Source organism: Melanotaenia boesemani, chromosome 14, assembly GCF_017639745.1.
Source record: "Melanotaenia boesemani isolate fMelBoe1 chromosome 14, fMelBoe1.pri, whole genome shotgun sequence".
In the NCBI taxonomy this organism is placed as follows: domain Eukaryota; kingdom Metazoa; phylum Chordata; class Actinopteri; order Atheriniformes; family Melanotaeniidae; genus Melanotaenia; species Melanotaenia boesemani.
In genome coordinates this window covers 21,769,215-21,794,893 of record NC_055695.1, presented here as the reverse complement: position 1 = coordinate 21,794,893, position 25,679 = coordinate 21,769,215, and the positions used below count along the sequence as shown (strand labels likewise).

The 25,679-nt window shown below is 39.1% G+C and overlaps 3 protein-coding genes across 6 annotated transcripts in view; 2 read left to right on the top strand and 1 right to left on the bottom strand.

Moving 5' to 3' along the window:
- Positions 1-4,332, top strand: part of rxrgb (retinoid X receptor, gamma b) — a 35,262-nt gene extending 30,930 nt beyond the window's left edge. For both annotated transcript variants that reach the window (XM_042006524.1, XM_042006523.1), the window contains exons 7-10: positions 367-499; positions 2,054-2,145; positions 2,313-2,418; positions 3,817-4,332. In XM_042006524.1, the coding sequence (XP_041862458.1) occupies positions 367-499; positions 2,054-2,145; positions 2,313-2,418; positions 3,817-3,964 (479 nt within the window). In that variant the 3' untranslated portion in view covers positions 3,965-4,332. The remainder of the gene's footprint in view (positions 1-366; positions 500-2,053; positions 2,146-2,312; positions 2,419-3,816) is intronic.
- A 1,427-nt stretch (positions 4,333-5,759) lies between these two features.
- lmx1a (LIM homeobox transcription factor 1, alpha) lies at positions 5,760-16,282 on the top strand. 2 transcript variants are annotated; one of them, XM_042006498.1, is made up of 8 exons: positions 5,760-6,176; positions 6,517-6,697; positions 12,078-12,298; positions 13,139-13,314; positions 13,924-14,001; positions 14,390-14,474; positions 14,813-14,986; positions 15,755-16,282. In XM_042006498.1, the coding sequence occupies exons 1-8, from the start codon at positions 6,152-6,154 to the stop codon at positions 15,901-15,903; spliced, it is 1,089 nt and encodes a 362-aa protein (XP_041862432.1). In that variant the 5' UTR covers positions 5,760-6,151; the 3' UTR covers positions 15,904-16,282. The 2 variants fall into 2 exon arrangements, with proteins under 2 accessions (XP_041862432.1, XP_041862431.1); XM_042006497.1 differs by lacking the exon at positions 5,760-6,176 and having other exon boundaries at positions 6,356-6,697.
- A 6,278-nt stretch (positions 16,283-22,560) lies between these two features.
- On the bottom strand, positions 22,561-25,079 carry LOC121653533 (L-selectin-like). 2 transcript variants are annotated; one of them, XM_042007082.1, is made up of 8 exons: positions 25,063-25,079; positions 24,680-24,720; positions 24,177-24,572; positions 23,968-24,072; positions 23,346-23,528; positions 23,085-23,174; positions 22,970-22,991; positions 22,561-22,860 (listed from the first exon to the last, which is right to left on the bottom strand). In XM_042007082.1, the coding sequence occupies exons 2-8, from the start codon at positions 24,705-24,707 to the stop codon at positions 22,815-22,817; spliced, it is 870 nt and encodes a 289-aa protein (XP_041863016.1). In that variant the 5' UTR covers positions 24,708-24,720; positions 25,063-25,079; the 3' UTR covers positions 22,561-22,814. The 2 variants fall into 2 exon arrangements, with proteins under 2 accessions (XP_041863016.1, XP_041863015.1); XM_042007081.1 differs by lacking the exon at positions 25,063-25,079 and adding an exon at positions 24,810-24,906.
- Positions 25,080-25,679: the final 600 nt, after the last annotated feature.

Genomic DNA, 25,679 nt, shown 5'->3' with positions numbered 1-25,679 from the left:
TGCAGGAATAAACAGGCCTTTCAATAACCCTGTGTCCTTATACTCATGTAGTATTGCTTCAGGGCACTTACTCATTCCCTGTCAGGCCATCTATTTAAGTATTTTACATTTGCTTAACACATTTTTGCCATCTAGTTTAATGGAGCAGTGAAACCAAATATAACTGCACTATTTGCCAAATCCCAACAGTGTGATTTGCAGCTGCACCAGCACTGACCTCTGCTGGTGAGAGATTTCATGCACATGCTTGAATGAGGGGGTCAAATCCAACCCAATAAGAGACTTGGCAGCAAAGTAGACAAGATTGACAAGTCACTGCAGATATTTAATAGTTCATTATACACATATATTTTTATTTCTGTCCAGGCTGGAATGAGCTGCTCATCGCCTCTTTCTCACACCGCTCAGTCACAGTTAAAGATGGCATCCTGTTAGCAACAGGTCTGCATGTCCATAGAAGCAGCGCCCACAGTGCTGGAGTGGGATCCATCTTTGACAGGTATGAAGTATCAAAGATGAGTCAAGAGTCAAAGAAAAAACGCTAAAATTGGGTTTACATGGTCTCTTCTTGTTAGATGTGGGTAGTAAAAAGGTTTGAATCATATGATTTATAGTCTTTTATCAGTGACTCAGAAGATTTATGAAATTTTGTAAATGTAGAAGTAAATTTCCATTTTTTTATGTATTCTTAAGTATGTTGCCACTATATATATATACAAAATGCATATTAAATCTTCAAACTAATCATTTGAGGTTATCAGCCAGAGATGGGGACTCGAGTCTGGGACTCAGACTTAAGTTGCACTTGTGCCAGTGACTTGAGACTAGACTTGGACTCACACTCAAAAGACGTGAGACTCGACTCAGACTCGCGATTTGAGACTCATGAGCAATCTTTTTTATTTTATTTTATTTTATTTTTTCCATGATCTTCTCTCTGTCTGCTGTCATTTCCCAAGACGTAACACCAATGGCACACAGATGCATCTGCAGTGCACACGCAATCACAGCACAGGTGTTGTTGTTGTTGCTACAGCGCCGTTGCAACTTTTGGGTATTAAAAACTTAATAAGAAGGGACCAATATAAGAGCAGCAAACTGGAATGTCTGTGGTATAAAAATCCAGGATGCTGGAGTATTGGATTTATTAAATTTTTTAAAAGTTTAAAGTTAATATTTTCTGTACTCATCTCAAGCTATTTTAAAAATGAAGATTTTTCTGATGCACTACTGCAGGGATCACCATCTGTGGACCTTGAGTCATATTATTTATAGGTCATTAAGAGGCCTGTGCAGAACTTGACAACAAGCTGTCATGTGGATCAGGTGTGTTGTGCAGGGAAATGTGTAAAACCTGCAGGACAGTTGGTGATCCTGCATTTATACACGGCGTACTGACCCTCCTTTCTACATTCAGGGAAATAAATGCTATGAATTGCAGTATTTGTATTTTAAACAGATAGATTTTGGTTCACATTAAAAACTCTTGGATGTATTATGTTAAGAGAATATTTACTAATCTGAATAAATTTTCATGTATATCTCAAGATTTTCGGAATTCAGTAAAGCAAAGAAACTGTCCAGAGGAGACAGTGAATTTGTCAGTTTAAGCTAAAGATCAGTGCTGTTACAAAATGCTGGTAGATACAGGGTGAATACAGATTTTAAATTCCTTGAATATCATAATGCAGTCCTCTAAGCAGACCAGTGTCGCATGGCAGATTACTCATTACAACTAAAAGTGTTAACATCCAAAATAGAAGACATAATAAATACACTACTGTCAGCTACAAAAGCCTCATACATCCTTTTTGTTCATCTGTACATATTTTCCTGTTGTTCCTGGTGTGTATTTATGTGTGTGTTGACAGAGGGATTAAATCTTGTATACTTGTATACTTAGAATCATGCTGATAATGATGTCATGGTTTTGGTAAATAGGTTAAACCTTGAATCTTTAACTGGACTCAGAAGTGTCAGGAAAATGTAGGAAATTAAGTAGGAAATGAGAAGGTAATTCCCCTGCTCATGTGTTGATCTTGACTTTCTGCAGAGTCCTGACAGAGCTGGTTTCTAAAATGAAAGACATGCAGATGGACAAGACAGAGCTTGGATGTCTGCGAGCTATTGTCCTCTTCAACCCAGGTCAGTCTGGCTTTTACTCAAAAAGAACAGTTTCAGAAAATGTTCTCAGGTGGAGTAGATCCCACACCTTTTGATACTGATTTGTAAATGTGATTAGACAAATATTAAGCAGTGCAACAAAATCTTGTGATTATTTATTTATTGTTTTTTTTAAAACTTTGTTTCAGATGCAAAGGGTTTGTCAAACCCATCAGAAGTAGAGGGTCTAAGGGAAAAGGTCTATGCTTCGCTTGAGGCATATACAAAGCAAAAGTACCCAGACCAGCCCGGCAGGTAGGCATCGATCAGTTTTACACAACACTGTTTAATTACAGCTTGGGTTTCACAGAATGGTAAAAACTTATGTTACATGTGATGTTACTTGACTAGATTGTAGATTGTGTTTGTTACAGAATGTATTACGCAAGTCTTGAACCACTACTGGAAAGTTTTACTTCAAAACTTTCCAGTGGGGTTTTAAAGTGATCCTGAAAAATAGTTTCTTTAGACTTTCTGAAGATCTTTGAAAATATTCTTTAGCTTGGCTGCAATTACCACTGATCTATGAACAATCCAAAATAAATACGCACCTAACTCAAAGGATAAACCAGTGTTGTGTCTATACGTAACAGAAAATTTTAGCAAAGAATCTATTTTAAAGATGCTCTACAGAACTTTTGCATCCTCTATCGACAAATAATTGAGCATCCATCTTGGATTTGGATTCTCTGCCTGTACTGTGAGCTCTCTCTAGCTAGTAAAAGCTGATCTTATCTCTCTTTCTTTTCCTCTCTTCTTTCTTTGCATTTCTTTACTTAATCAGCTACAGTGGGCGTTCAAAACAGCCAGTGTGTTTATATCTGCTTGCTAGCATAAAGTGAAACTTGGTTGAAACATCACATGACGTCTCAGCCCCGGGATGCTGCTGGGGAGTTACAGCTCCAGAAAAGCACATAATTTATGTCACTGTACCATTAAACAAGTCAACACAAAGTTTTGGGGTCAGAAAGTTATGGATTATGTGTTTAAAGTCTACCTTTAGACACTATTTGTTGCAAATACACAATGAGTTTACCTTTCTATGGTTGCATCTACAAAAAAAAAAAAAACTAAACTAAAAACTTAAGATAAAACACTCAGATGTAAAATATTTTTGTGCACCAACAAGGTGATTCTTAGAGGCTCAACATGGTGTACAACATGTCATTAAAAATCTAAAGAAATTGGCAGATGAATACACACACATTTTATAGTGTTCCATTTTGTTTAGTAGGTTTGTTGTCCAGGTGAGAAAAAGAATAATTATAAATTTGTAATTTATGGTTTCCTTTTATGGATTAATAAATAATTTTTTCCATCTAATTTAATTGTAATTTCATTCAAAATAATTAATAAAACTAATATCCACAATTGTAAGCTGAAGCCAGGGTTGTAACAGTTCCAGCTCATATATGTGTCATTGTTTGCTTCTAGTTCTAATAAGAAAAAACAAACAAACATAAAAACAAACCAAAATATGAAAAGAAATATAACAAGAATCATTTACAGAAAATGCTTTGGTGACACATTGAATTAGATTTTAAAATTTGGAGGTGAATGATAATAACGTCGTGTTGACAAATGGGAGCACCTTTGGAAATGAGTAAGTCCCAGTTGACATCGCTGAACAAAATTTCTTCTCATCATTTGCAGGTTTGCCAAACTGCTGCTCCGCCTGCCTGCTCTACGCTCCATCGGCCTCAAGTGTCTAGAGCATCTCTTCTTCTTCAAGCTCATCGGGGACACGCCTATTGACACCTTCCTAATGGAGATGCTGGAGGCTCCGCATCAGATCACATGACACCTGTCTTCCCCTACCCCCTGTATATACTCCCATGTTATGAGCGATATGAAAATGGAATTAAAAAACGAAAAGAGACTCAATTGAAACTGTAAAACAGCATATTTTGTACCAAGCAAAAAATATATATTATTAAAAAAAGTGTTTTGTGGTTGTGGGGAAAGTACACTGTCAAAACAAATTCTTATAGAGTTGTTAACAGATTATGTAAATAGTTGATTTCAGGTTTTCATTTTAAAAGCAGCCCAATGCAATTTGAAAAGGAATCATATTTTATTCAAAGAGGAATTGTATAGAGACAGATACCATCTTTGCATTTCTTAAAAAACACATTTACAGATTCTTACAGAATAAAATAATTTAAAATGTGTGTTTATCTTATGATTTAATTGATATACTATCGTTGTTGCTGAAAACTTAGTGGAGACTGTTTGCTACTGGTATTTTTTTACCTCTTGTCCACTAGATGGCGACAGTGGACCATCACTTATGGAAAGATGCTTCCTCCCAACATTGTTCCAGTTGTTCCAGTTTGCCAGCGCTAAGTGACATCAGTGACCCCTTCACCTCATCACAAAGAAGATTTGTGTGCACTGCCCTTAAATATACAAATGTGGATCTCTGTTGCAAGAGTTGAATATGATTCTTCCAAATGATACTCCCTTCTTTTGTGTTTTGATTAGTATATCTGCACAAAATCTCACATGAGGGTTCAGCGTGAGAGTTTAACTTCAAAATTGATTTCTTAAGCACCTTTGCTTATCTTCAAAGTTACCACACCCAGGATTTTTCTCATAGAAGAAAGATGATTCATGATAACTTTATAGATTTGCAGTGAACCTTTTATGGAAGTGGGCAAATGGACCTAAATAATTTCAGTGTATCACTTCATACAGAATGTATCACACAGCTGCTGATCAACCATAAAATTAGGTGAAGCAAGCAACATTGATCATCCTTTCAAATACAATGCTCTGCTGGGAGACCAAACTCCACATACCTCAATCCGATCCAGCAGCTAAAGACTGCAGCTGTAACAACCCAAACTGTGGAGTCCCCACCCAAGATCTGCAGCCATCATCCTGGATACAGGCAAGAGCATCCCCAGAGGATCTGTGTCAGCACTGTTTTGGTTGGATTTGGTAAAACTATTAGGCTTGTGGTTATGATGTTGTGGCTGGTCTTTGTGGAATTATTTTGTTGCTGTTACTATCTCTTTTCATTCTCTTCTAATCACAATTTTGGTTCAAATTGCTTAGCTATAAATTTCATGCAATTTTTAGAAACGTAATAATTAATTCATTAGATAATAAATTTACCCAAAATCATACCCAAAATATTGCTAACGTTCAGTTATCTATTAAAACTCTTTTTAAAACATTTTCTTTGTGAGTTATGCACATTCGGTCTTTACAGCAGCCCAAATAATAAACTTTAAAATAAATAAATAATTATCATCCATTTATTCTTTTTTTTTTATACCGCTTAGTCCAATTCAGGCTCGCGGGGGACTGGAGCCCGTCCCAGCAATTAGCAGGGGAGATGCAGGGTACACCCTGGACAGGACTCCAGTCTATCGCGGGGGCCATAAATAATTTAGAAAAACAAATATAACCGTAGTTAAATCATATCAATTAAACAAGAGAAGAAAATAGTATCTGTGAAGTGAATATTTCTAAAACGAACTTTTAACCTTCTTTTCATCACGCGAGCACTGTAAAAAAAGAAAGAAAAAAAAGCGCGTGCAGCTGCTTTTGTGGCATTCCTCGTGGAGAGTGAAAGACAGATAGGCAGAGCCTCGGAGGGGGAGAGAAAGTGACAGAGGAGGGGGGAGACTGACTGAGAGAGAGGTAAGTTGCACCTGCACATGGTGGAAGTCTTTCTTCCTCCGTTCCGTTCAGTCCTAACGGGATAATTGATAGGCAGCCTGTTTGCTCAGTGCGCGTGGACGCGGAGAGGAGCGCGAGGAGAAACTGGGATGCGCTGCTGTGCTCCCAGCAGCAACTTTTGCAGCGGCTGCTTGAGCGTGGGAGATGTTGTGAGAAGAATAACCAGAATAGTTTTCTGTTTGGCCGGCGAGACTTTCATCAGCTTAAGTCTTGACTTTAAAAAGTTTATTTTGAAATCTCTTCTGTTTATTAACTCTCGGTCAAAACATATTTAGCAGTTTTCTTCAGCAAAATTGCAATGGATATCCCGGCTGCATCCTTAGGTAAGTGAACATACATGGTGACTACTTCTTATTTCGTAGCCTCATGTTAAAAATAAATAAATAAAATTTTCTTTAGCCTCAGTTTAAATGGAAGCATTTGATTTCTAGCATTACTTTTTGCAGCTGTTAACAAATGTCAAGCAAAATTAACTTCTCGCTTTTTAGTAAAACAGTTATGCCAAATATGCATTTTGCTTATGTTACATTAAAGAGGTGAACTCACATTTTAAAGTGTTCACCAAAAATACTTCAGTTTCACCACTTCACCTCCTAGCTGTACTTCAGCTGCACCCTCATGAGGTTAAAACGATGCTCATTAGACCATTTGCCCACTTTGCAGATGTGGACCGGAGCGCAGTGTGTGCCGGATGTCACCGCCTGATCAGAGACAGATTCCTGCTCAGAGTCAATGACGGACTCTGGCATGAGGTGTGTGTGCGGTGCGCAGCGTGCGGAGACGCACTCAGGACCTCCTGCTTCTTGCGGGACCGCAAACTTTACTGCAAGCGGGACTATGCTGAGTGAGTGCATGTGTTTCACTGTTTGCAATTGTGAAGGGAATAATTAAACTTCTTTTGAAAGATAAAACAAACTAAACTAGACTTAAGTTACTAGAGAGTTTATGCATATCACCTTAAAAATAAGTCAATTTCACAGAAAACCTATGAATACTACCATTTAAGGGCAATTACAGTCCATGTTCCATTTAAACACACATTTCTCCCATTTAAACAGGATTACAGACAATTTAATTTACTTTGAATATAGTTTTCTTTTCTATTTTATTTTCTTCTTTCTTTTATTTCTTTTTGGTCTGGTAACAAAAAATATTTGTGTATCATTAATCCAATTTTTACAACAGAACCCTTGTTCACATCTGACCTTGAACAAGAATGCATGTGTGTTTGTGTGTGTCAGAGAATGTCAAAGAAGCACACATCGATTTTTGTATATAACAAAGAGGGTTAAATGAATCTCTATATTATTAAATTCCTACAAGTGCATTTTAGATGACTCATGAGGAGTTGTGTGTTTACTGTATGAGCCTATATTGTGCACTGACTTAGGAAACTTGGCACAGTGCATCAACAGAACAAGGTGACTGAAGGAGGAACGGGTGGTGAGGGAGCTGGAATATAAAAAAGCTATTGTATGGTGTACATCTGTACATCCACACACCACACATGCACAGCAACGCGGTCACACCTTCACGCGCAACCAGGGGTAGAGCTCAACTGACACATTGTCAAAATGTGTTAAAATGCTGAGGCCCATTGGCGTGGCAACTGCAAGCTGGGGACAACATATGGTGTCCCCCTCATGCCCACCCCAAACTAAAAATAAAAAAAAAAACAACAACAAAAAGAAAACTCTACATTGTCTGGCTCCATCCTATTTGGCTACTGCCTCATCCTCAGTCTTGTCTACACAAGAGCCAAGACTAAACCCACACACCCTAAAAGGTAACAGCTCACATTATTTCTGAACAATTTAGTGGTGGTTGTTTTGCCAAGCAGGCAGGGAATCATTCCCCTTACTTTAAAAGTCTTACATTGAATGCCCAAGCATCCTAAAAGGAAAATATTCATACGAATTTTTAAGTGGATTACTTTTCTACTGTTGTTACTGATGTTTCAAATGATAAAAATCTGAGTTGATTCCAGTCAAAATGCAAATTCCCAAAACACTCACTGCAGATAACAGCACTATCTGGGTCAATGGAAGGAGCAAAGAGCAGGACTGAGAGGTAATTAGGAGAATAGAGCCATATGTCAGAAGGTCTGGTGAAACCAAAGCAACATTGTGGATGGTGTGAACTTATTTTGGGGGACATTGCGCTCCATGAGCCCTGGTGTTATGTGCAGTGGCATCTGGAAAGCTCTTCTCACTGCAGCTCCTGTGTTGAGCAATGGGACAACGCCCAGCCAACCGTGAGATATCTGACCTGACCAATTAGCAGGAGGCCTGGTGCCAAGGCTCCTCCTCTGAGCCTCCCCATTTTCTTCATCTTCCCTTCCCCCCCTGTCCTGTCTGGGTGGGTTCTGACACCCCAAACACTGGCATCACTTTTGTTTTAAATCTGTGCCAGGATATTTTTCTCACCAAACAAACTATGTCCAACCCCCCCACTCCCCCTTCTTTTGATGCAGAACTTGTGTGATTATTCCATACTGTGACAACATTTGTCTCTTACCACACGCTGTACCGTCTGTCTGGTTCATGCCTTGTTTTTACCTTTGCTTGTGTGGTCGAGTGCCAGCCAGACCACCGGGTTTGGAATGAACTATGAGACAACAATGCCAGCATTTTTAGCCATCAAAGCTTTTGAGTGCTGGATGCTTGTTTGAGGAGCTCTAACACAGAATGGAGTTAATGTTGTTCTTGTTTACTCGTTATATCATATTATTAGTTGAAATGTTGCATACATTGATACCAGAATAAGTAGACACAGTTAATTTATGGAATGAAGTCAATAAAAATGGAGTTAAACTGATGAAAGCCAATATTTGAATTTAACTGACCACAAACATTATTTAAAACCTGCAGGGGCATTTTACTATAAATAAATAAATAAAAAAAAATCTAAAAGTTTTGAGAAATTTGTAATATTGATAAATTAATATTATGGACTTATTTATTTAAATTTGTAGGCAATAAATTATAATAATTACTGAACCTAAATATCATAAAATAAAATAATCTTGTTAATCGCTGCAGGTAGAAAAACTTAGAGAAATTTCTTTAGTATTTTCAGTACTGACAAAACATTACACATACAGTAAACACACTTTATATTAATCAACCACAAGATGACATTACAATGTAAACTTTAGAGAAAAATGTTGAAAACTGAATTCAAATTATTTTTTTCTCCTTTTTTGTAGCTTCATGTCACAATCTGTTATGATACATTTCTTTTTTTGTTGTATGATTTTATTTATCTCTATTTGACTTCAAAATGATAGAAATTAACCTTAAAATTAAGGGATTTTTATACTCTTTGTAGGGCAAATTACATTTATGGACAAAACTGAATGAATTCGAATCATTGTCAGTATATATCATTGGTGTGAATTAACCTCACCTCAGCGATAACTGGAAGGGTTGAATGAATGTAGTTTTCCTCTAAGTTTAGTAGCCAAGTTAATCAAAAATACGTTTTAAAGTTAATCAATAATAAATAGAAATCTACTGAAATGACTGAATATGTTATTTAGTTTCTCTGATCTGTGCTGAGAAATAGTTTCCTCTTTCATTTGCTGATCTTACATAAACACTAGTATCCACTGTTCTGGAGTATCCTGGGGATTTTTAGAAGATGTAAATAGCTTACTCCTTAATTAAGACTAGAATTCTGTGGCTGTAACAACCTTATTCAAGTTATTGTAAATTTTCTGCTACATGTCTAAGAAGATTAGGAGAAAACAACACAAATGTTCAGACATAATAAAAATGCTTGAATGACTTTGTTTTAAGGCACCTGACCTACCTGTAGTTTTTATTTCCATGCAAACACCAAATCCAGAATTTGACCAAACCAGGACATTAATGTGGGTAAAATCTGTTCACAGGATTGATGCAAAATTGGGGGATTGAGGGATATGTTCGCTTTTTTGGGCTTGTAAAATCAGAAAAAGTTTGAGAAGCTATATATAAATGTAAAGAAAATAAACATTTCTGTACTTGTGTGACCTGTATAAGCCACATATAATAGACTGTAGTATCATTTTATAAACCAGATGACTGTCAGGTAATGTGATGTTCAGGGTTGGTTGGACTGTCGGTAGATTTAGATTGGCTAAACGGTTCAGTGGATAGGTGGACTGGACAGCAGATTGGCCGTCAGATAAGTGGGGTGACAAGTGGTGCATTTGACCCCAAGATGTGTATTTGATATGCAGCCTCTGTTGGTGAGTGTGTTCAGCAAAGGATCCAGGTTAACCTGATCCAGAAACAGGATCTGTTGCTCTGCTTGTCCTCCAGACCAGCAGTCTGTTCTGTTTGCCTGACTGCCAAAGGTCAGCTCTGAAGTCAGGGCAAGAACAATGAGAGAGGAGGGCTGTGAAGGAAAGTGTTGGTTTGTGTGGGTGAACATTTTTTGCTAAACACTCAACTTGTTAGTGCATCCACCTTAAGAGTTCACCATGTCAGTGTGAAGGAGTGCGAGATTTGCTGACTTATTTCTCTGCAATGATCCTGTCGCTAATTGCCATGTCTAAATCCAGCATGACTGAGTGTTCCCGCTCTCGTAGCAGAGCCGCTGAGCCAATGATGTGAACGGAAACTCTGAAATATTAAACACATTGAGTTGCTCCATAAGTATTGGAGGTACTCTTACCTTTGCATTAACGACTCTTAGGAGAACTGGGGCTAATAAGGCGAACTGAACAGCGAGTATAATGGAACAGCAGTTCTCGAAACACAAATTATCTCAAAACACTAATGCCTATAGTTTGCTCTCAGCTGACATATAGCATTAACTTCACTTTAAGATATCAAATAAAGCACTTTGCGGTATCACAGAGAAACATTTGGAGTATATCTTCAGCCACACTTTCTTTGAAATATTTGGTTGATGCATCTTGTGTTGCCACAGGAATGTGCATACCACTGCCGGTATGTTGGCCATATTGGAGCACATACCGCTGAGGCTGTGGGGCAGACAACTCTGATGGGTCAAGCTGTCCGACTGGCCCTCGTGAGATTCTGGGAATGGGCTTTACCGTTTCCATAGTGACTTCAGAGCCACAATAAGAGGTCTCTGCAATGTTTGGCTTTAGGATGTTGCACGTCTTGACAGGAATCTCTTCACAGAGGTGTTTTCTTTATGTTCAGTTTGAGCTTTGTTTGTTTGTAAATATTGTGCAAAATTTGCATTTTAACTGTATCCAAAAGGAAGTCTAATGCAATTCTTGGTTTATTTGAAGCAAGTTACTTTTTTCTTCATCATTTTTTAAATCTTGAATTATTTTGTCTAATTTTTGTGAACTATTATTAAATTTTGGGAATGGTGAAATGCTTCAAAAAAGTATATAACCTTTACTTTACCACTAATCAGTTTGCAACTGAAACACAGAGAAAATAAAATTACATCATGAGAATTATAAATGAAAAAATGCTGATTTTTAGCTGCATTTCTGTTATTCAGATGAAACTCACATAGGCGGCCACGGCAGGGATTATCCTAATTTTTCTGTAATCGTAAGAAGTATTTTTTGAAAACAACAAAAGAGGAAAAGCTGTCACTTTCTCATGCTTCTGTGCTGACTGTCCTGGTGACCCAGTCAGGCCTGGAGGCAAACAGCATCTTCAGGAATGATGACGCATCATCCTGCGTGACAGACCCAAAATGCAGTGGTGCCAGCCAGTGGACAATGGTCCTGCTGCTTGGGGGCCGGCTCTGTCTTTGTGCAATTCTGGTTAAGCAGACTTAAGGATAATTCCACGGATAATTCCTGGGCCCAGTGGCTCAGTCTCTCCCACCAGGAGATCTGATTCCCCCCCTCTGCCTGGAGCCATGGCCTGCCGAGAGCCTTTCTCTTGCGTCCCCAGGAGCGCGGCCTCGGACACGGCAGCCGGAGCCACGGCAACAGTCTCTGGGACTAAGCCCACCAGTCCTGGTTGCCAGGCGCTAAAATACACACCGACATGCTAAGGGTATGCGCCTGAGTGGTCTGGGCTGGAGGAGGAGGAGGAGGAAAGGGGAGAAGTCAGGCTGGCACTTGTTTTGAGTGACAGCTCGACTCAGCAACATTCCCTATGTCTACAGAAATTTTTTTTTTCTGAAGTCCAGTTTGACAAAGGTGTAAGCGGTCCTCAATAATTTAAATCAAACAAAAGCATCATTCAGTTATTTACTAAGTTCTCACAAAATCTTTTTGTACCCATCCTTCCCTCCAGTTTATTCGCAGTGCGTTGTAGGGGCTGTGCAGAAGCCATCTCACCTGCGGAGCTGGTGATGCGTGCAGGGGACGCTGTGTTCCACCTACGCTGCTTCACCTGCAGTGTTTGTTCCTGCCGCTTGCAGACTGGAGACCGTTGCGTCCTCAGGGAGGGACAGTTATTATGTGCTAGAGAGGACTACCACCAGTGTCTGACCAGTCCTGCATCTTCTGACACAGGTTTGTGTATGCTTTAATGTTGCTATTTGTTAATAATTAATGTGTTCTTTGACAGTTGCAAAAGGTTACTTCTGTGTTTTTGTATGAGGTCTTACACTAACTGCACTATCTACAGAAGATGCCAACTGTAACAGCAGAAGTTTGCACAAGCAGATAACAGGGTTGTATAATAAGAGGAAAATGTCTTAATGCAGGGTACTTCATAGATTCCTGTTGGCCATCAATAACAAATGATCAAATCAATATAATGTTATGTGTTTAGTTCCTTCTTAATAGATCAGTTTAGGAATATTAAAGTTACATCACACATCATTCATAAATTTATGTGTAATTAAGTTAGCAGCATGTCAGTATGTTTTTTTCTTTATGTAGAGCTTTATTTACTTACTGTGTTGTGCATTATTACATCTGATAGTTTGAATTAATGTTTTACTGAAATCCAACTGATCTGGTTACAAATGCATTTAAGTATGAGCTTTTTCCTCATGTTACATTGATTATAATATGTCTTTGCATCTTGATTATTTTTTAGTGGTGTGTGACAGAAAGTCATGACACATGATGTGTAAATTCACATATAAAGCAGAGTCATAAAGTGTTTTGGCCAGCAGATTAAGCTCTGATGCAAAGCAATGTGTCTGCAAAACATGGTCGACTGCTGGTCCAGATCAGAATTAGAACAAAATTTTACTGTTGTGTCACTTTAGCAGAAAAACACAAGCTAAGGATATAACTAGCATTCAGCTTTTTAAAAGAGTTTTCCTGTGGTGGGAAAAATGTTTCTAAGCATTTGTCTTAGTCTTGAGACGGATGCTTTTTCAACCATTTTTTACTTGCTAGGTAAGAGTGATGATGATGAAGAGGAAGAGGAGAATTCTGGGAGGGCATCAGGCAGGCGTGGAAGAACAGATGATCTGGAGATCAAACGTCCCAAGAGACCTCGCACAATTCTGACCACTCAGCAAAGGCGCACATTTAAAGCATCCTTTGAGGTCTCATCTAAACCATGCCGAAAGGTAGAGACTGACTGTATTGTCATGTAGTGAGTGGATACAAACAGCTAAATTCTTTTTTTTCTACATCACAGCTTTTATCTCACATACAGTATGAAACTGGTTATTTATTGTATGCTCTCTTTGCATAGAGATGTTTTCTGTCTGCATTCTTACTATACCAACTTGTACAAACTATTTCTATTTTTGAAATATGTCTGCCTTTAAAATGATCATGCAATACCTCCAAAACTTTCTGTTATTTAGATGTTTTTATGACATTAATACATGAAAACCATTGTGTGTCATTTTCAAACAAACTGTCTCATTTCAAGTCAGCCCAGAAGCCTGATAAGATTTCATATAAATACTAAAAATGTGCTGTTAGAGAGTATGTGTAGGAATAACCTATAAATGACCTTGATCAGTTCTTAAAGTATCTTAAAGTAAAAAATTCTAATTCAAATGTAATCTGTTCTTATAATCTTATACTCACTTTCTGAGGCAAATTGGCGACATGATATCAGTTTCATAACCTTCAAATGACTGCTTTCTCTTTCAATTCTACTTTTCTTTAAACCCTCCCTTTCTGCCTTCCCCTGTTCTCCTTTCTGTCCTCAATCTTAATCCAAGGTAAGAGAGACCTTGGCAGCAGAGACTGGTCTGAGTGTCCGGGTTGTGCAGGTCTGGTTCCAGAACCAAAGAGCCAAGGTACTGCACATTACACACACATACACACACCCCCACACACACAGTCACATGTCAGCTAATAAAATCAGTCTTTCTACACCATGTTTGTAAGCCAGAATGGAAATCTGCCTGGTTATCTCTTCATACAGGAAGCTGATGACATCTCACAGAAAGATCACTGTAGATTAAACCCAATATTTCCTCACAAAGTGGGCTCATGTGTGGTTTGTTTCCCTCCCTCACTGACAGAAGCCCTTTACCTCACCGTTGATACTTTGCAATTGAGTGAACATACTCACATGCCTGGGTGGCAGAGAGACTATGAGGATTCTTCTTCTTCTTTTTTTTTAATTAACTGATATGATATACAGACACAGCATTTTAATTTGTGGTGATACATGTTGTTTAGATGAAGAAGTTGGCCAGGAGGCAGCAGCAGCAGCAGGAGCAGCACCAGACTCAGGAGCAGTGTGAACATCCTTCACTTCACACAGGTATTAATAATGTTATTAATTGTGACTCTTTGCGTGTGCTCTGTTTTAAGATATGGCAGTTCCACAGTGGCAAAAAGTAGTTTTTCCAGGAAAAAAAATGCAATAAAAGAGGTTAACTTTGACTCAAAATTCAGAGGTGTGGGAATTTGCAGCAGAAAATCATCTAAGTCACAAGAAATGCAGGAGATTTTGACATAAAAGACTTGTATGAAGTCTAGCATGTGAGTTAACAGAGCCCCAAAAGAGGCTAAATAATTAACAGCAACAAAAATTGAACAAAAGCTCATCAGTATTGGACAACTTGAAGTGAGATCTCCTGTTTGTTCTGTGCTTCACAGCGCCCTCCCGTGGTAGTTTGACCTCTGAGATGAAGCGCCTCGCACAGTCTCATGTTCATACTCAGCAGCAGCAGATGGGACTTACCACACTGGAGCAGCAGGACTGGGACACAGACCCCTTCAGACAGGGGCTGACCCCACCTCAGATGCCAGGGGACCACATGCATCCTTACGGTAAAGGACTTGACTGCAGTAAAGCTACAATGCAGAATTATTATTTTGTGATCTGTAAAATAAAAACAAAATAAGTAAAGAATTGTGAGTAACTTGCACTGTTTTACTGCAATGAAAATGTAATTTATGGAAGTGGTAAATTTCATCTCTGCATTATGACTATTTTTTGTTTTGGATTACTCTTCCACTCTAAAACTGGTTTAACTTCTCTTTTTTGTGTGAGGTCAGAAAAAAATCTTCCACTGAGAAATAGGGAGGTGTGGTTCTAAAAAACACTTAAATATAAATAGAAAATGACTTAAAATAATAATAATAAAAAATAATGATAATAAAAAAACTTTCATTCCAACTGTCCAACACAAAAAAACAAAAAAACAAATATATTGAAAATAAAAATACCATATAAAAATGTCAGGAAAATGTAGTAAAAATGCACTGTTTGTGTATTTTTTTTCTTTTTCTTACTAATGTCTCTGCTTTACATCAACAGCTACTACACACAGATTTAATCCAAACTGATTAAAGCCAAATTAGTAAAACAGTGGCTGGGACATTGTGATTCATTAGGTTTCTGTGTGGATCAAGCTCAGAAACACCAGATCCCACATCTCACTCCTTAAAAACAGGATTAGAACATTTTAATCTTAAAAACACAAACCAGACAGGACTAAAACAAAGCTGTACTCCTAATGTTGAATAAATTCAACTTTGTGTATAAAATCTGAAGTACAACACAACTGACAATGATCAATGACATGAATTTTGCAGGTTTTAAAGGTGGGAACATATATGGGAGCATGGATGGTGACCTTCTCTGTCATGTAGCTGACAGCGACTGCCTCTCTCTTGGTGACTCCTCTCCACTCACTCCCATTGACCGCCTCTACTCCATGCAAGACTCATACTTCACCTCCTGAGGATGGAGATCTGACTCAGTGAGAAGCTGTGCATCTCTCTCACTCTGCAAAGCACTCTGGATACATCTTTCTTCTCCAAAGTGTATGGGCATTTAATTAAGTGGATGTAAACTATGGGAAATGGACAGGAGTATACTGTGGTGCAATATACCATATTCACCTCCTAACAAATAATTGTTACAGTACTGCCTCTATTGTGTTCTTGTCCCTCTGTACAGCACAAGCTCTTAAAAGGGTTTAATTTGTGCATGCCTACTGTTAAATCTCTCTAGATTATGAGAATTTAATTGCATCTACTCATGTAAATAGCTCTTTGGGTGTGTATTTGTATTTATTCTCAATGCGTGTATGATTCTTTTTTTCTTTTTTTCTTTTTTGAATGAAGAGTGATGAAAATAATAAATATGAATCTGTGAAGTGAGTAGGCTCAGGCTAATTTCTTGGTGAGAAGATGGACTATTCAGACTGAGGTTTAGATAGAGGTCAGTCCATCCTCAGCCCTTATCAGTCCCATCTAGGTGACAGGTCAGAGAGACATCTTCCCCTGGCTGCTGGATGGATCATCAGATTGTAAAATGTTGGGCTATGACAGCCGTATGGGTCAGTGGCAGGTAAGCATCACATCCATGCCGCCTTCATCAACGCTCACATTGTGCTTCTCGCATTTTTCTGCCTTTTCCTTCCTCCAGTCAAAGAAGACTGGGGCGGAGGAGAAGGGGGGACCACCCAGGCGCTGTGCCCAGCTGGAATGTACCAAACCTGGGATGGGAGGTTGAGAAAACCCAGGGAGGGAGGGGAAGCTTCAGACAATGGAGGGGCTGAAAGCTGTGTCAGGGGAGAATGCCCAGGGTGACACCAAGATATGAAGCCCCACTGTATGGAGTGCCTCCTTGCCCCTGCCATGAACCCTCCCCCGTACCCATCTCATATTTCCCACTATGAAATCAGACCTTGCAGAGCCGAGAGCGCAAGTCAGTGATCAGGAACAATCTAACTGTCTGTCACCATAGTGTGCTACAGCCAACCAGAGCTAAAGAAGTGTGCAGCATAGAATACCTGTGTGTGTGTTTCTGTGAGTCCCTTTGTGTCTGTATCTGCTGGCATGCGCATATGTGCATGCTCATGTGTTAAGAGGATCAGCACTCTGCTGTAGGGACTACGATATCATAATGCATTTCCTTGTATCTTTAGGTAGATGAAGGGATGGAAAAACAGACTTAAATATCAGGAAAGAAGCCAAGCCGGTCACCTTTTCCCTTCTTGTGTGTGAGTGTGTCTGCAATTGGCATGCATATATGGCTGCCAGCAGCACTGGATGGGATGAGACAAAAAAAAAATCAGTGATCATACGGTCACAGCAGGTAGCAATAACCTCATTATTATTCTGATGGTAGCCAAACAGTTTCCTGTCAACAGTCGGTTATTTATTGCACCCCTCATGCCAACCACCGGCCACAAACCCTCTGTCTTTTAACTGCTATAATTGGCTTCATGCTGCTGCAGTACCAAGACAGATGCACACACTTTGCCCAGGGTACTCCAAGGGGCCTATTGCAGCACATATAAAGGTGTGAGGGTATAGTATTAGTGCAAACAGACAAGAACGATTACATTTTCTTGTATTTCAGGCAGCCATTAAATGCAAATTTACTTTTGAATAGTGATTTCAATCTGTTTATTGTTTAGAAATCAAAATATGAAACATATTCTGATATTCAATCAGCTCTCAGAGCCCAGAGTGCTCTGAAAGCTGAGACCAATGATAGATCACCTCTACTCTTTGACATTAGATTTCTGGTCACTAAATAAACTAGAATGACACCTTATGATGAGATTTTGCTCCTCTTCTTCAGTTGATCTGGCTAATCAGAGCTGCTGTTGAGGGACGGCACCTGCAAGACAGGATCAGCCCATGTTGTGCTGAATGTCACTTCACTGGACAATTTCTTTTACTAAATGCTCGATTTGTTGCTGAGTGTGAATTTGTCATGATAAAGATAAAAAAAAAAGAAAATTAATAGTTTATTGAAAGTACTGTAATTTCTCCTTTTTCTATACTGCTTTTCCCAATTCAGGGTCACATGGAAGCTGGAGCCTAAGATTAGCAGGAGAGAGGCAGGGTTTACTGGACAGGTCGCCAGTCTATTGCAACGCCAACACAGAGTGACAAACATTCACGCTCACATTCACTCCTAAGGTCAATTTAGAATGATCAGTTAATCTAACATGCATGTTTTTGCATGGTGGGAGGAAGCTGGAATGCTCGGAGAGGACCCATGTGGGGAGAACATGCAAACTCCAAACAGAAAGGCCCCTGTTTGAACCCCTTCCAAGCCGAGACTTAAACCAGTGTGTAGTGTAATCTGTGATCTGTAATCTGTGGAATAAAGCTAAAGCTACACACAAACTTTATATATCATGCATGAAATATATATAATATGACAAGAATGACTGTCAATCGAAAGAAAGGGTTTGGAACAAGTATCATATAATAACCACCAAGTTTTTTGTTTTTACACAAACAGCAAGCATGATGTAAAATCTCTGAAAATAAGAACAAAAATCTGAATTCAAAAGCTGGATTTTCTCTGTTTCTTTCTTAATCAATAGGGATTTTTTTTTTCTTGTTTCCAGGTGGGTAGATTCTGGTTCAAATGGTCTGAATTTTCACACGTCTTTTCTAATTCTTTCTTTCTTTCTTCTCATCCAGAAACCTTCTGCACATTTAAAGTCAAAGTTTGAGCCATAAATAAAAAGATAGTAAGTGAGGTGCTCTGGCCAGTAGAGGGCATCAGTGTACAATAGATGATAACAAACTAAACATACTAAACTTTGTGTTATGTGAAAGTTATGAAGAGGGGCATCTTTTCTTCATTTGAGTCAAGATATGATGAATTAATGAAACTGATTATGATATGAACAGATGCCCCCTAACAGGGCAAATTCATGCTCCACGTAGATCAGAGCAAACAAAAGAAGACACAGACGGACAAATGTGATAAGATTTGTTAAAGCATCATCAAACACATGGCTTCTCAATGATCGGTATGGGCCAGTTGTTCAAAAGATTTAATTCAGATAAAGGCTATCTGAATTTGGAAATCCCATTTTTCACAGTGGAAGATCACGTAATCCATCTTACTTTTAACTCGGTTGTTTAAAGCAGCATTGGATTGGATCATCCTAATCTAGAATTAAGGTTTTCAAGAACCAAATTCGGATAACTAGAATTTAAAACGATGTGGGCTACCAGCTATGTAAAGAAGCCAATATGGGGTTACTTTAAGTGTTTTTCATCTTGAGACAAAACACAAAAATCATAAACATCCACTTCTGTTAATAATTTTATGATTTCTCATCTGAGTCACAACAAATATAAAACAAATTCGTTAACAGCTACATTGTGGATATTTTAGAAACGTCTTACATGAAAAAGGTGTGATGTCCCTCTCTGTGACAATGTTAATTAAGCACCTGAGCCCCATGGTGAGGAACCGGACTAACCTTTGGCACTCTTTCAGAATGAGGGACTGGATGTGTAGTGAGGGATGCAATTGTTAGAAATTATTTTTGACAGGTTCTTATCTGATTATTCAGTGATGAATTACAGGAAAATAGATTATTTTATTTGTGTTTTTTATTGAAGTTTGTTTGGGGGTTTATTTCATTGGGACAAGATCATGTTATGATATTATTTCTACTGTACTATGCTGACAGACTTAATAGGTAGTCTATACCTATCATCACTATAACGGTTAAGCAAGTCAAGTGCAAAATATAAGCATATGGACTGACTAAAAAGATACTATTATTTATTAAATTGGAGGTTTTACCACATTTTTTTTCCTGAAATCCACCTTGAAATTCAACCCCCCTCTTGGGATCAGGATAATCCTGTTTTCTTGGATCAAAGTTGTCCAAATCCTACTCAAAACTGAAGGCTCTAGATCACAACTAGGATTGGATTACATAATCCAATCTGATTTTAGAATTCTTCCTTACCTTTTGGACAACCCATTTTCAAGATTTGATCCAATCTGATAACTAAAATCTGATCAGATTATGTTTGAACAACGAGCCCTATATTTTCTTTCCAAAGGCACTGAAGAATAACTGTGCTCTGGTTCCTCAGAAAGCTAGTACCAGCCATCACATTCTGGATAAAATGCCTGGGACAGGATGATATGCACTGAAAATCAAAAGTAAAGTCTCCATGAGGATCAGAGCAAACTAAAAAGAATTATTTAAAGAGCTGAGAATGTTGTCTGGCAGTAGCTGGCAGTTATCCAAAGGAGAAATGTTTACACATTTCCAGTAACAGGAGAGACAATTAGGGGGTGTCAATAGTTTTATGAAACATGCCTGATTTAACTCGGTTTACAAACATTGTTTGACCATGAGGTGGCAGGGGCATGAATCATCATGCTGACAAATGGTCAAGTAAAACAGCACTGCCCTCCCCGTGTAATGTCACAATGTTGTTTGTCTACTGCAGTCATCAGTGAGTGTACAGAAAAGTGATGACAGCTGTGATTAGATATGATGAACAGTCTAGACAGGAGGCACCTTGTATCTTTCAAATGATTATTATTATTTAGTCATTGCTGGCATCTGGGTTGCAAAATGAAAAATACAGGAACAACTGAAATGACTGGACCCAGAGGGATAGAATTGGTGATAAAAACCTTGTTCCAGATCTGGCAAAGGTTTACTTAAGAACTTGTAAACTGGAAAACCAAAAACAATCTGTGTATTCAGCAGTTTAGGAATCTCTTAGTAGACCACATCAGTAGTGAGACAACGTCTGCCTCTTTAAAAAACCAGTTAGCTGAATCTCATTCCCTCTGGTCCCCTGTGATTAGCTCCATCACTTAGAGTAGGTGGAGGACTGTGACCTCGTCGCTTTGGGGGTTGGAAAATGGCGGGGTGCGACTAGTGGTTGCGAATCCTTGGTGGTTTCACGTGGTGCAATACTAGGCTGTTCTGCGATGGGGGTGGTTCTTGGTCTGGCCTTGTCAGGGGCTGTGGGATCCAGCAGTTGGGGTCACCTCATGGTGGGGGGTGAGACCACTGGTGGTGCCTAGGTTGGTGGGCATCGGCCTTGGGCCGGGTTATTCTCGGGCAGGCTGGGTGGGGGTTCTGGGGTCTGGTGCCGCCCCCCCCCCCCCCCCCCCCCCCCCCCCCCTTTGAGGTGGTGGGGTCTGTATGTGCCGGGGTCTGGGCCTGCCCGGATGTGCTACCATGGGGTGGGTTAGTGCATGCCCTGGTGTCTGGTTGCCTCCCTGGGACCCAGAGTATGGAGGGAGCTACCTCTGGGCTCTTGGGGCCCTGGACCCTTCTCTTGGTCCGCCCTGGATGGCTGGTCCCTGGCGGGTGCTGCTGCCCATCTTGGCCCACTGGGGCCTCTGCCCAAAGACCGCGGGGGGATCTGGTTGGGGCTCTCCTCTGCCACCCTCCAGGTGGGACTGGGGTCTTCTTCAGCAAGGGGTAGCTTGGGTTTGTGCTACGGGGTTGCTGCTGATGGCCCAGGTCTCTGGGCTGCCCTGGTCTGCCTCTAGCCTCCGTCGAGGCATGGTCGTATTAGCTTGATCTCACTCACCACTCCTCACAGATCACTCCTTATTCCTCATCCTCTGCATGCTGACACAGTCACCGAGTTGTCCAATGGGTTTATACACAAAGAAATATTTTTGTTTTTTTTTTCCTGGGAGTTTGCATTTGGTACTTAGCTCTGGTTTTCTGTAAAAACTGCAGGAAATTTGCTGGTGTGTACAAATGTAGCAGTTTGTCTGGTGATGGTTTGGATTAAAGGGTCGTTGCCAAATGATCTTACTTCAGTTTATTTACAGTCTTGGGAGTCAATAAAAATAAAAAAAAGTGATTAAACCATAAACGGTGCTCCTCCACTGCAGCTAGAACGGCGGTGTGTCCTCTCCGAGGCGCCCAGGCGCCTATGTCTCTGACCGCCGATGCTCCATTGCAGCCGCTTGCTACCAAAAAGACAAGAGGCACGAAGATACTGTTCATCCAGACGAGCAGCCCACCCGCACAGCAGTTACAGTGTGTCACGTCCCTGTACACTAATTTGTCAAGTGCGTTGCTCCATCTCTTAATTCCAGGCGGGGACTCCTCCTGCGTCACTCCACCCCTCAGTCGACTTGTACTGGCCAGATTCACCGCCGCTGACGCTACCCGCTTTCCGTCTATCTGGCTTCCGGGCGCCTTCACTGCCTTCTCCCTCCTGGGCGCCTCCGTTGTGTTCCGACCTCTGACCTCAGACCTCAGGCATCCTCTCTGTATTCTGACCTGCCTCATTCCACAAATGTCCCGCTTTTTATCTGATCGATCTCCCTTCAGCATCAAAGCAAGGTGGCTGCCAGGTGCTTGTTACTAATCAGCTGCTTTGCCAACTTTATACCCCAAACCAATCAAACAGCAAAGAAAAAAGTACAAACAACTATAACTATTCAAAGAAAAAAATTGGCCAAGCCTAATCAGTTAGTCTAGTTCTGTTTTACACCTTGATATTACAATTAATTTAAGTCTCTTTATGCAACTTCTACCAAATTAACCCCCCGCCCCAATACACACAAACACTCACAATACTTTTAAAATGACCTTAAAATGTATTTAACTCCATTTATTATAATTTCCACAGCAGTGTTTGCGTTTACATGGATATTTTTCTGGCAGAAAAGAAAAAATAATCACAGAAACATAATTTGTATCTAAGCAATATTTAAAATATAATCGCTATCCCTCAGCATACTTAGAGCTGAGTGATAGATGCTCAAACATTGACAGTGAGTGTTAAAATGCACAAATGAAGTTCTTATGAGTATTAATATGTGGATACAGTTTGAGTTTTATGGATATATTTTTTTTAAGATTAGTGAGTATTGAGGTGTCACTCATTTGTTTATACCCCCTGATGGACTTGTTGCATCCTCTGGTTGCCTATGAAAGACAAACAGATTGAGATTTAAGATTTTATAACATTGTTTAATACACAAGAAGACATACTGAGTAAAGGTGGAACTGCATGGGATATATGTTTAATACTCACTTTTCTCTGATAAGTTTCTGTTCTGTAAAAATGATTAGACTAACAGATCAGAGATTTTGTAATGGAATTATGCACATCATTTTATTTCTTTGAGATATAATTAAGAAACACTTACTTTTTCTGTGACTTATGCAGCAGAAACAGATGCAGTAACAGGAGGATAAAACTCCAGATCCTACTACAACCAGCAGAATCAGTTCATAGCCTGAGAAGATAAAATGCAGTCATGCAGCCTTTGACAGTGTGACTGATTCTCCTTATAATGTTAATATAGAATCAATTGCTTGTAGAAAATCAACAAAGACAGCACATTAAATGGCTGGCTGAGATTGGAAGTAGACTTTTTTTATTTATAATTATTTGAAATGTTACATACTTGCACAAACAGGTCTCGGGCCACTCCATTCCCAGTTAGCCCCATGGGTGCAGATCAGTTCTGATGAACCAACAATGAGGAAACCATGGCACTTGAACTGACATGTTGTGTTGAATATCCGACTTCCACTTGAACAGCTCACAAATCCGTTATCAGACTGAGATAGAGGAGGGCATTTCACAGCTGAGGGCACAAACAGGTTAAGCACCAATACAGTTATATAATATCTTAAGATAGCTTTGTATTGTAAAAATGAAAGGACAAAATGCTGAAACGTGCTTTTTAAATGTCATCCTCTGCACGGACTCAGGAAATAAAGAAAACAGATGCAGAGTAGGTCTGTGAACAATGTTAAGGTTTTAGAGTGGAAAGAGCTAGCAATAGGCATAAAATTTGAAAGTGGTTTTATTTATAAAAATATCTACCACAGTCTGGCTCTTCAGTTTGATTAATTAAAAACCCTGCTGAGCATGTTTCCTTCATATTGTCTGATGTACCTTAAATCACTGAAAATCTTTCTTGCTCTTTTCTAATGCCACAGCTGCCCCACATAATTTTATTTCACTGCACCTAGTACAATGAAAAATAAAAACAAAAAAACTGTCAAGATCTTTCTTCTCACCTGTTTGGCACCTATTGCCTTCAAAACCAGGTTCACAGAGGCAGGTTGTGTTGCCTATGGTCTCCTGGCATCTTCCTCTTTCACATGATGTTGAATTGCATTGGGCTGCAAAGAAAAGAAAAAAAAAAAAAACTTTTTAAAGCAAAGCACTGCTACTTTTCTGTGGACAAACAATTGGTTGACTTATTAAAACAATCATCTTTACATACCTTTAAAACAAACTGCCTGTTTTTTATTGGAGCATTTCTCATCATTCCACTTCCCTCGGTTTGGTCCTGTGTTGACGTAGATCTCTACACAAAACTCTGTCACGTGATTGTTGTTCGGCTCATTTAGGGCCCATGAATGTTCACCAACCCATGTGCTGTTATTCCCAACCCATGTCCAAGGCTCATTCAGTTGTTTTTTGGTGATTCCAATCCAGTAATATGGGCTTCCAGTTTTATTTGGCAGCAGGGAGACTATATAGTCATTCTCTAGCTGGTTTTGAATCACCACCATGTCTGTAAAATTGGTCTGGCACAACTCTCTGGCTTTGGTCCAGTTCAGTGCTTCCTCTGAGAAATGATATGTCCAACTCAAGGTAGTTTCAGTTAAGAAGCAACCTAAAAAAGTTCAGAAGAGCAAGTGTAAAAATTCATTCATTTCCCATGTCAGCAAATCCTCAACCAACAATAACACATTTTGCATTGTGTTAAAACTCAAAACCCACCAAGGATAAGAATTACAGTCCACTTCATTTTCAGTGAGCAACTGGTTGCATGTTTTAAGAAAAAAAAAGGAAAAGGGTTACTTTATAAGACTATCATTTTACAATATTATGATAAGAGTGTCTTACTTACCCAAAATTGTTAGATTTAAAAGAAAAAAAATCAGCTTTAGTTAAACTCCTGTTTTTCTAATTGTGTCACACTTAAAATGTTGAAGCTCAGCAGTCCAATATAAACACTTTGTGGTTCAGTGCAGCTAGGAATCAAATGTCAAGCTTTTATGGTCTCTCTTTAGCAAGTTACTCCAACATTATCATAGAATACCTGGATGTTAGTGGCATAGGTTGAATAGAGGTGATGAATGATGAAAGATTTAAGGACAAACCTTTAGTGGAATTCCCCCATTTCTGATAAATGTTGATTCAGAGGCAGGCTTCTTTTATCTGAAAGAAAAAAAGTTTCATTTCACAGCACAGTAAAGATCTCTGTGGTATGATGAAACAAATGCAAGATAAAAATAAAAAAAATGAAAAAAAAAAAATGAATCAAAATAATGAAAAATGACTCATCATATTTTATATAGTCAAGGGTCAGTTTGTAGGAGCAAATGTATGATATTTTAAAGCATTACAGTGGGGTGCAGAAGTACGAAGAAGTATTAGGACCACATTAAGAAAAGTTTTTTTTCCAAGCTTTGAGAATACAAGTTGTAATGTTACGAGAATTAATTAATAATTTTATAAAAAAATAAAGTCTTAATATTACAAGGATAAAGTTGTAATAGTACGAGAATAAATTACTAGTTTGATGATAATGAAGTCATAATATTACAAGAATAAAGTCATAATTGTAGCAGTTTCAGCCATTTCGTTCTCCCCTAAAGCAACGATTTCCTGCAAGTCCGCCTGCTTCTTTCTGCAGAATAGATCTTTTCTTGCAGATTCTGTTCAAAGTCCTGATGCTAATGATAATGTGATGCTAATGTGCCAAAAGATGAAGTAT

Bases quoted from the DNA above. Each gene is read 5' to 3' on its own strand.
- lmx1a (XM_042006497.1), top strand. From the start codon at position 6,486: ATGCTCATTAGACCATTTGCCCACTTTGCAGATGTGGACCGGAGCGCA. The intron at 14,002-14,389 runs GTACTGCACATT...CATGTTGTTTAG, and splicing joins TCCAGAACCAAAGAGCCAAG to ATGAAGAAGTTGGCCAGGAG. The intron at 14,475-14,812 runs GTATTAATAATG...TGTGCTTCACAG, and splicing joins ACATCCTTCACTTCACACAG to CGCCCTCCCGTGGTAGTTTG.
- LOC121653533 (XM_042007082.1), bottom strand. From the start codon at position 24,707: ATGAAGTGGACTGTAATTCTTATCCTTG. The intron at 24,073-24,176 runs GTATGTAAAGAT...TTTTCTTTGCAG, and splicing joins ACAGGCAGTTTGTTTTAAAG to CCCAATGCAATTCAACATCA. The intron at 22,861-22,969 runs GTGAGTATTAAA...TGTCTTTCATAG, and splicing joins CAGAAACTTATCAGAGAAAA to GCAACCAGAGGATGCAACAA.